Raw genomic sequence first — 8,733 nt, 5'->3', positions numbered from 1 at the left:
TTACGTTGTAAGACAAACGATTTAAAAAGCGCACAAATCATACAGAATTTCAAAGATAAGATGTGATTTTTCAGGTACCGAATTCCACGTTGCCTAGCAACCAGTCGAACTTGCGTTTTCCAAACAAAACTGTCCAACAGTTTTTCCAAAGTGGCGCATTGACCAGCTCGTATCCGCTATTTTTTTCGGTGAACCAATTGAGACTTTAGTCTCTTAAATGTCCGGAATTATTCATCCACCAGAAAGCGTCTACAATCTTCTTCCAAGGGAGGAAGATGATCCTCACAAACCACCACGGTAATGTTTTTAAGGAGGCTGAAATTCACTTAAAACCCTCCAAGAAACATTTTCTGTTCTAGCTAAGCTATATTTAAGCTAAAGCAAAATTCAGACTGCCTATAATCAAAGAAAAAAACACCTTTCTTTGCACCTATGAAGATGACTTGGGCATTGAAATAAAAACCGAGGAGTTACATGTGGATGTTAGGTTCAGGCTTATATAAAGGCATAGAAAAAGTAGGATTTTCTTTTTTCTGATGTGCCACACCTGCAGATATGTCTCCAAGTTCAGACCAGCTGTTCTTATTGAGACAAAGACGAAGAAACATTCCATGAGGACCATGGGCCCAGCAGCGGTGGAGGCGCCGTCCCCTCACAACTACCTCAAGAGTCACTCAAAAGAGTCTAAATCAGCTGAAAGTGAGTCTATCCGAGCACTCAAAGATGTTTCAGCCTCCGTTTCTGTTATTTAGCCGTTACTATCCTTCTTTTAGAGGCAGAATATTCAAAGGAGGCCCGTCACAGCTGCACTCAGAAGAAGCCCCCCGTCCCTGCCAGGACAGACGTCCCACCTGTGGTCTTTCACACGGGGAAAAACTTTATTAAGACAGTTAAAATTGTACCAATGAAGCCAAAGCCTGCAGCCTGTATAGATATCAAGGGCTACAAGCAGGTCCTTGAGGATTCAGGACTTGTTCCCAAGTACACAAAGAAAAAGGTTTTTCTTTTTCAAATGAAGTACAGTATGTCTTTTTTTTTAAAAATTCTGTGGTGCTTAATAAATGGATGGTTTCTGTCTGCAGGATTATGGAGAGGTGCCTAAATACCTTCAGCAGCGCAGCCAGGAGCAGCAGAGAGCTCAGGAGGACTTTGAGAACTTTGTGAAAGACCATAGAGAGCAGGCAGCCCTGACCAACCTGTCGGAGGAAAGGCGGCAGGCTGTCCTGGAGGTATCCCACGACCGCGAAATGAGTGATACAGCCTGATTTCTCAGTTTTAAAAACCTAAATATCAGATGTCAGTCCAACAAGGATGTCCTGTGTTTGTGTCCAGGGTCTGAAGAAGACCTGGGATCAGCTGCACCATGAGTACCAGTGCCTCCCGCTGGTCACAGAGACCATGTCTCAGAAATCCCACAGACAGCAGCTGGAAACCAAGATGACGCAGGTGGAAAATGACATTAAACTCATCCAGAGGTTCAAAACCATCTACGTGCCCAAGTAGTCGGACCGTCATGAACTGTGGCCCACTGTTCCTGTTCTCCCCACTTTTTTGTGATGTAATATCTCCATTTAAAATATGAAAATGTAATCAGTTTACTCTGTAATGTCTCACAGAATCAGGTGCAACACGTTACTGAGTTTAGCTTGTTTTTGCCTCACTTCCACCATTAAATCGTTATTTGTTGATGTCGGTGTGTTTTTCCTCAACAGTAACAACATGACAGCTACACAAAAGGCCATTTTATGCTACACGTGTTGGTGTATCACGCAAATCTAAACAGTTCATGAATTTAAGAGGTCAAAGGCATAAAAAAAGGAATAATCTGCTAAACAACTGAGCTCTATATCTTCTTATTGTTGTTCAAGTTTCCAGCTTTGTGCAATCAAAGCCTGAATCGGACATCAAAGCCAGAAGTCAGATTAAAGTGAGCACTAATATCTGTTGTAAGGTTACCTCGGCGAATAGCTTTATTTAGCGAGGAAAATCTTTTAGAAAATGTCGAGAGAAATGTTGTGTCACCTTGGACAAGTGGAAGGTGTCCTTCTGTACCAGAAAGACCCCCGGAGCTCAAAACTGTAATGTCAGAAACACTTGTGGCACATACAAACTGATGCTTTGATGTTTTGGGGGTAAATCTGGGCGGGTTCGGGTTCGGGTGGAACAACAATGATAATCGAACAAGCGTAATTTACAAAACTGACTCCACACTGATGTTCTGACGTCTCCCATTCTGTCTCCTGAAGATACACTCCCAAGTACAGAGAGGACTACGTTCGAGAGACAACGTCCCAAAAAGAGCCCATGAGGTCCATCGGACCGTTAAAAGTACCCAGATCGTCCCCAAAAAACTACCTGAAAAAGCAAAGGAAACAGCCAAAAGCTCCACGTAAACAGACTAACTGGAGCAAGGTGCTGCTGTGTTTGATCTGTTCTGGCTTGTTTACCTCCAGTTCTTCTTCCAGAGGGGGAACGTCACGTCTGCGATGAGAGGAAGCCCCTTATTCCCGACAGCAAAAACAAACTGCAACTCCTTCGCAAAAAAATCGACTACGTGACGACGGCTATAGCCGAGCAGCGCTGCACCGACAGGTCGAGACCTCAAGCCATTGCCGATTCCCACAAGGGACACAAGTATTTTCCCGAGAATTCCGGACTTTTCCCACAACACGTGCATAAAAAGGTTGTTATTCTCTATTTATGGTGTTTGACCCCCGAATATCTTGTCACGCTTTCCCAGGAAACGCTGCAGGTGAACATATAGTGTGATGTTTGCAGGACTATGGAAAAGTGCCCGCGTACCTACGACAGCGTGCAAGCGAAGAGCGAAACAAACTGGAGGGCGACTGCATCCAGCTGCACGAACAGAAGGAACACGCGATTAGGAAGAGGCTGCAGAACCAGAGCGACGCCCTGCTGGTAGGGGAAAAAGGAGCGCTGCTGCTAGCACACAGGAGGCACCTCATCGGGTTCATTTGGACACTGACCAGTTTCCCGATGTGTCTCCCACAGGGGTTGAGAAGAGTTTGGTATCAGATCGCCAGTGAGACCAGCCGCATCCCGCTGAGCATGGAGAGCAGTTTGATTAGGTCCTACAAGCAACGCCTGGAAGACAAGCTTCTTTGGGTGGAAAACAGCTTTAAGTGTGCTCAGAAATGTCTGGAGAAAATGAGCTAACGGTTCTGGCACACTTGGCCATGATGGTACGAGACTACGTCAACAGCTGGCACCCAAGGTCGCGACCCCGAGCGGTCACGTATCCATCCACCACCAGCTGCCTGTGAATGAATGCATTTATTTTTGTGTCTTGGTGTCACAACGATGGTGAAATACCCACCAGTTCGTTATTGAGCGTCCACCATGTTTTAAGTTCCTCTTCATGTGCTCACTGTGCAGTGTTGTTACGCAATAAAGACGTTCCGTTCATGGTCGCCACTGTCAACATCATTCCTGCCTTTTGTCTTGATCTGCTGTCTCTTTTATTGAAACGTTATTTTAAATAATATGATGGAAAAGAGCAGCAGAAGTCTCATTAATGCTGCTAAATCCAGGGATGTGTGTTCTCTTGTTTTTATCTCCTCTTTAAATAAATTTGGTGCGTTTCAAAATCGATTCCCGTCCAATTGAAAGTGTGCCGTCGCTCAGCATCTTGTGACGCAGCCACGGGCCAGCAGAGCATCACATGCCGCTGATTATCTGTGTAATTCTCTTAAACAGTGCTGCATTCTCCCCGAACGAGCCAGGCGTGATCGCATGTGGCTGGCTGGGACTACTCTGCGTTTTCCTTTGGTTTTCCTTTGGGATTCTCCCTTTTTTGTGGAATATTCACGGAGAGGAAGGCGCCCCAACGGGAGGTAAACATGAGATCAAGCGGGTTTGTTGGACATGATGCTGGAAATCCTCCACTTCCTGTCCATTTTTTGTATTCCCTCTCTTCAGTAATCAGATGTAATCCTGCCTGTTAACTAGGATAATGTGTTTCCATTGAAGGTACTAGTCTGTCCTACTGGATCTGGTGATAGGAGCACCAATGGAGAACAGGGGCATGAAAAGAGGAATTGTGGTATGTACAACAAAGGTCAGCTGTTCAATGAATGATGTTAAACGAGGCAGGCAAGTGTCCCAGTTCATGGTCCAGAACCTTTTGTTGAACCATTCTCTAACCAGCAGCGTGTCTGTAGATCGAAGACGACTGGCCGGGACACAGTCCGGACCTGTTCACCTACCCTGAGCACTACCAAGAGGACATAGAGTGTGTCTACATCCCAAACGGAGTCATCATGAACAGGTACCGTTGGTCACCCATGGCCAACATCAGCTTGAAACGGATCAGTCAAGATGAGATCTCTCCAGGATTGAGCGCCTGGCCCGTTACGTCCTGGACGACTTCACTGAGAACATCATGGTCCTGTGCGTTCTGAAAGGGGGCTACAAATTCTGCGCCGACTTGGTGGAGTTCATCAAAATCCTCGGCCGCAACTCCAACACGTACCTGGAGACCCGGGTGGAGTTCATCCGCCTGAAGAGCTACGTGGTAGGTGGACAGAAGACTTCTGACTTCCAAATCAAAACTCTATTCTTGTTTTAGATGGAAAAACCTTCAGATAAATTCGAGACGCAACATTAGTGCCGCTGCAGTAGCTGCTTTGACCGCTAGGTGTCACCGTTCTTCATGTTTAGTGAACCCAGGGTTCAGATGACGGAAACTCGAGGCTGCTGCCGCCAACTGCAACATCTTATGACACCGTCTAACACCTGGAACATATAAGCTCGGGAATTAACGGTAGAGATGACGCAGTAATGACGTCACTCTGCTTTTGTCACCTCATTCACTTATTGTTTTTTTTTAAGTGGCTTTGGAGGGTTGAAAATTGTGCCTAGATCAACACACATGGACACATTTGTCCCCTGAGCTCCTCTGAGAGAGGACTTACAATTTTTATGTATTCATTTACCCCAGAAGAGGTCACGTTAGGACGGAGGTGACGATATTTTACAGACCTGTGGCCAGTGAATAAAACTAACAAACAGGCTTGTAGCTTTTCTGTGGCTGCAGCTGAGGACAGTTTGACTGCGTGAGAGACAAGTCAATCTCACAGGTCATGATGGCGTCATGTGACCTGCCCCCAGGGTGAGGGTTTAGTCCATGTCGTTGCTCATCCAGGGAGGCATCTGTAGCGGCATGAGTGGAGCTTCAACGCCGCTGCCTGTCCACCGGTTGTGGACAATATTTCACATTTACAATATGGTCACAGGTTTGTGGTCATGGTTTCTATTTGTGTCCCCCCAGAACGACCAGTCGACAGAGGAGCTGCACTTCATAGGAAGCCGAGATCTGTCTTTCCTGCGTGGAAAGGTGTGTTTAAACGCAGTTCCTGCTTTGTTCTTAGTAAAAGTGATGTTTAACTGGTGTCTTCTTTCCTCCCTCACGTTACAGAGCGTGCTCATCGTGGAGGTGAGTCTTCGAGAGCTTCCACATTGATTCTTTTATGATTCAGACATGTCCTTTGAAATCATCAGGCCCTTTGATGCTTTGATGTGCCGTGGTTGTTGATCACCTTGTAAGATTTATCAGTCAGGCGGCATCAGAATGACGTGTTGGCGCGCTCTTCTCTTCCCATCAGGCCATGGTAGACACAGGAAAGACCATGAAGGCCCTCCTGAAGCACGTGGAGACCTTTGAACCCAAGATGGTCAAGGTTGCTGGGTGAGCTGACCTTGCGGTTTTCAGTTTTCCGCAGCAGGAACATCGAGCTGAGTCTGTTGCTGGTGGTCTGAAGCTGCTTCTGTTCACACCTTTTATCCAACAATCAAGTTCAATCTTTTCCCGTTTCTGGTTGCAGTCTGTTGGTGAAAAGGGTCCCCACTATGACTGAAGGCCTCACGGACTGTAAGTAGGAAAAGGAGCTTCCATGTCCTCTTTCCTGCAGTGTGAAGGGCACGTTTCAACCTTCAGAATCGGTTGTTCTTGAAGTGTTCGAGAAATTTTGTGTTTCTGTGCTTCTTCCTGCAGACGTTGGATTTGAAATCCCCAACCGCTTTGTGGTGGGCTACGCTCTGGACTACAACGAGTACTTCCGTGACCTGAACGTGAGTACTGATGCGTGACCTTCAGAAGAGATGGGAGGGAGATGGGGGGGGGGGGGGTTAACCTGAACTCCCTCCAGGTCTCCTCCCAACATGGGCTTTTTAATGAAAGTGTGGATCCAGTCAGCTGTAAAAGTCTGAGGGATAAGAATCTCTTCCTGATCTGTGAATTCCTCTCGTGCCATAGACTTTTACGGATTATTTCCAGTATTAAGATAAATACTGTAGATGGACCCGACGGGAACGTAAACTTTACATCCCCTCGCGGTGACTTTTTCTGGAATTTGTAGGCGCACTCTAGTTAACCCAGGAGTTGGAATTTGGAGCTGGAAATGATGGCAAACCTGAGCTGATTGATTGTGTCACAGGTCCGAAAAGTTCTCAAGAGCCTTTTAAATCATAGTTAATGATAAAATGTGCTCGTTTCTGTTAGCATGTTAACATAGAGGGCATGTTCCAGCTGCAGAGACGGGGCAGAGGACAGACGAGGTGGAGTAATAACAGAGCTGTTCTATACTGGACAGTTGTGAACGTATGGGGGTAAAAAACTGGAATTACTCATTTCTGAGTAAACACTGAAACCAAAAAGCGTATCAACAAAATTGACGACACTTGCAAATTTACAGTAAATCAGTTCTTGGCATGTTTAGCTAAGAATTTATAATGGATGCTCCTCTTCCCTTGTATTTTTTTAAGCATGCTAAATTAAAAAAAAAAAAAAAAAGTAAATCAGAAAAGAATCTCTGGCATGTTTCATCTGAGGCTATTTTTTAAATTTACTCGTGAGTCCGGGCTGACTGGAGCAGATCTGTTGTCTTAATTTGTTTGAAGCAGCAGGACAACATCACACAAATGTTCTCTGGCCTCAAACTTACCTCTGACTCACGGACACGCTAAGCTTTGGCTAACTCCCCTTTCTCAGCTCCGTGTAGCGTATAGCGTGTTTGAGGGGGGTGGTATCCATTAGGAAAGAGGGGACCGATGGAATGTGGAGGTTAGGAACTCATTATCAGGCAGAGTTAAAGCTTCCCGTCTTATCTGCTCTTATCCCGCTGAAGAAATATGAATGGAACCTCAAACGTCCGAAACCTAGATTAATGTCATATCTGCAGATTACCTTCCTGCCTTTCACATGAATGCAGGCTGGACTTTTTCATGCTGCACGTGATGGTCTGAGAGCTGCGACCTGCCTGAGGAGAAGCTTTGGCCACCGCTGAATCGTAGCTACGCTAACATAGCGGCTACTCATTTTCCTGTCTCCCACTTTGTCTCCCAGCACATCTGCGTCATCAGCGGGACGGGAAAGATGAAGTACAAGATTTGAGAAGAATGGAGGGGATGGAGGGAGAGAAACAGAGTTGTGAAGATGCTGGTGACAGATGGAGGGAACATACGCTAGCGTGGAATCCGGCGCTGACTCCTGGAGAACACACAGAGGGTACAGAAGGCCCAGGCTCGGTTTGGTTCCTGGGCCTGAATCAGAACTTCATGGAGATGATACGACAAATCTGGACTTTAATCAACAACACATGGACATTCAAATGCATCTCGCCCTTGTTTGTGGAGGAAATACGCTCATCTTTTTTCTTTAAACACTGTTGTCGTGTCAGTGCTTTGAACTGCACACATGCTCACAATACACGCACACTTCTTGGATGCACTTTTAGCGATGCGGGGGTGACCGAGGCAATTACGCGTGTCGACAAACAGACCAGAACACGCTTCACTTGCACCTAGAGGTGGGGGAAGGGGTGTTATTGAGAGGCTACGCGCTTTTGGTTCTCAACCACCTGAAACTCCAAACAGCCATCACACATGATTGGAATGCAGATGATTTTATGACTGTGTGTGACTGTTTAAGCATGTTGAGCATCAAAAAGGGGGCCTGTGTTTTATAGATTATGTATAAAAACTATACTGTGTGGCGTTCTGAACTTGTTTCTAAGGTAAGGTCCCCCTCCTGCTGTGAAGTTACGCAACCTGATAAATGAGTTTCTCTTTGGATAATACGAGTGACTGCCAACAAAAGAGGGAGGTTTGACCACTTCGTTCCCATGTTGGGCTTTCAAAAACCTCCTCAGGTTTCACGGTCAGCGGCAGTAAACAACACCACGGATTGTCAGGTCGTGGCGGGCGAAATTTCGGGTTTTATTGGTCGTCCTTGACCCCCGTTGCATAGGGGAGGGAAAATGAGGGAGGGAAAAGAAACTCAGCAAATTTCACAGCCTTTTTTGTGGAGGCGGTTGGTGCAACTTCACAAAGAACCCCTTTGTACCTCTGTCTCCTTATCATAAAGCATCAGCGCCTAGCCGTGGTGGTTTACTTACCCCGGTGCTAATACCCCCCGCACTTCCCTGAGAACCTGGGGGCCATTGTCCTTCACCTCGATGCCAGGTTTGGTCAAAGTGAAATGGGACAAAAAGCCTCACTGGTTTCACATTCTGGAGCTTTTGTAGAGTTCAGTCGGGGAAACAGAGGACGGAGCCGAGCACAGAATGAGACTACAGGTAAACGGCGCCCGGGACAAAAGGAACAAAACGGGAATTGTCCGTTTGAATGACCACACATGCATTAGACATATGACGCCGGTGGGTAGGGACAGATTTCATTTCACGTTACAGGAACAAACAGATGGGTTAGCGCTGA

General features: G+C 46.3%; 3 protein-coding genes across 3 annotated transcripts; all 3 read left to right on the top strand.

Moving 5' to 3' along the window:
• Nucleotides 1–86: 86 nt before the first annotated feature.
• Nucleotides 87–1,688, top strand: enkur (enkurin, TRPC channel interacting protein). Its single transcript, XM_057013850.1, has 5 exons — nt 87–297; nt 554–699; nt 774–997; nt 1,083–1,229; nt 1,333–1,688. Exons 1-5 carry the CDS (start codon nt 218–220, stop codon nt 1,501–1,503), a joined length of 768 nt encoding a protein of 255 aa, XP_056869830.1. The 5' UTR covers nt 87–217; the 3' UTR covers nt 1,504–1,688.
• Nucleotides 1,689–2,169: 481 nt separating this feature from the next.
• On the top strand, nt 2,170–3,177 carry LOC130514244 (enkurin-like). Its single transcript, XM_057013732.1, has 5 exons — nt 2,170–2,186; nt 2,247–2,389; nt 2,454–2,683; nt 2,779–2,919; nt 3,013–3,177. The coding sequence occupies exons 1-5, from the start codon at nt 2,170–2,172 to the stop codon at nt 3,175–3,177; spliced, it is 696 nt and encodes a 231-aa protein (XP_056869712.1).
• A 531-nt stretch (nt 3,178–3,708) lies between these two features.
• On the top strand, nt 3,709–7,680 carry LOC130514310 (phosphoribosyltransferase domain-containing protein 1-like). Its single transcript, XM_057013845.1, has 10 exons — nt 3,709–3,855; nt 3,991–4,063; nt 4,182–4,288; nt 4,354–4,534; nt 5,291–5,356; nt 5,438–5,455; nt 5,625–5,707; nt 5,844–5,890; nt 6,014–6,090; nt 7,364–7,680. Exons 2-10 carry the CDS (start codon nt 4,031–4,033, stop codon nt 7,409–7,411), a joined length of 660 nt encoding a protein of 219 aa, XP_056869825.1. The 5' UTR covers nt 3,709–3,855; nt 3,991–4,030; the 3' UTR covers nt 7,412–7,680.
• Nucleotides 7,681–8,733: the final 1,053 nt, after the last annotated feature.

This window comes from Takifugu flavidus, chromosome 17 (assembly GCF_003711565.1).
Source record: "Takifugu flavidus isolate HTHZ2018 chromosome 17, ASM371156v2, whole genome shotgun sequence".
Taxonomy (NCBI): Eukaryota; Metazoa; Chordata; class Actinopteri; order Tetraodontiformes; family Tetraodontidae; genus Takifugu; species Takifugu flavidus.
This window is presented reverse-complemented; position numbering and strand designations above follow the sequence as displayed.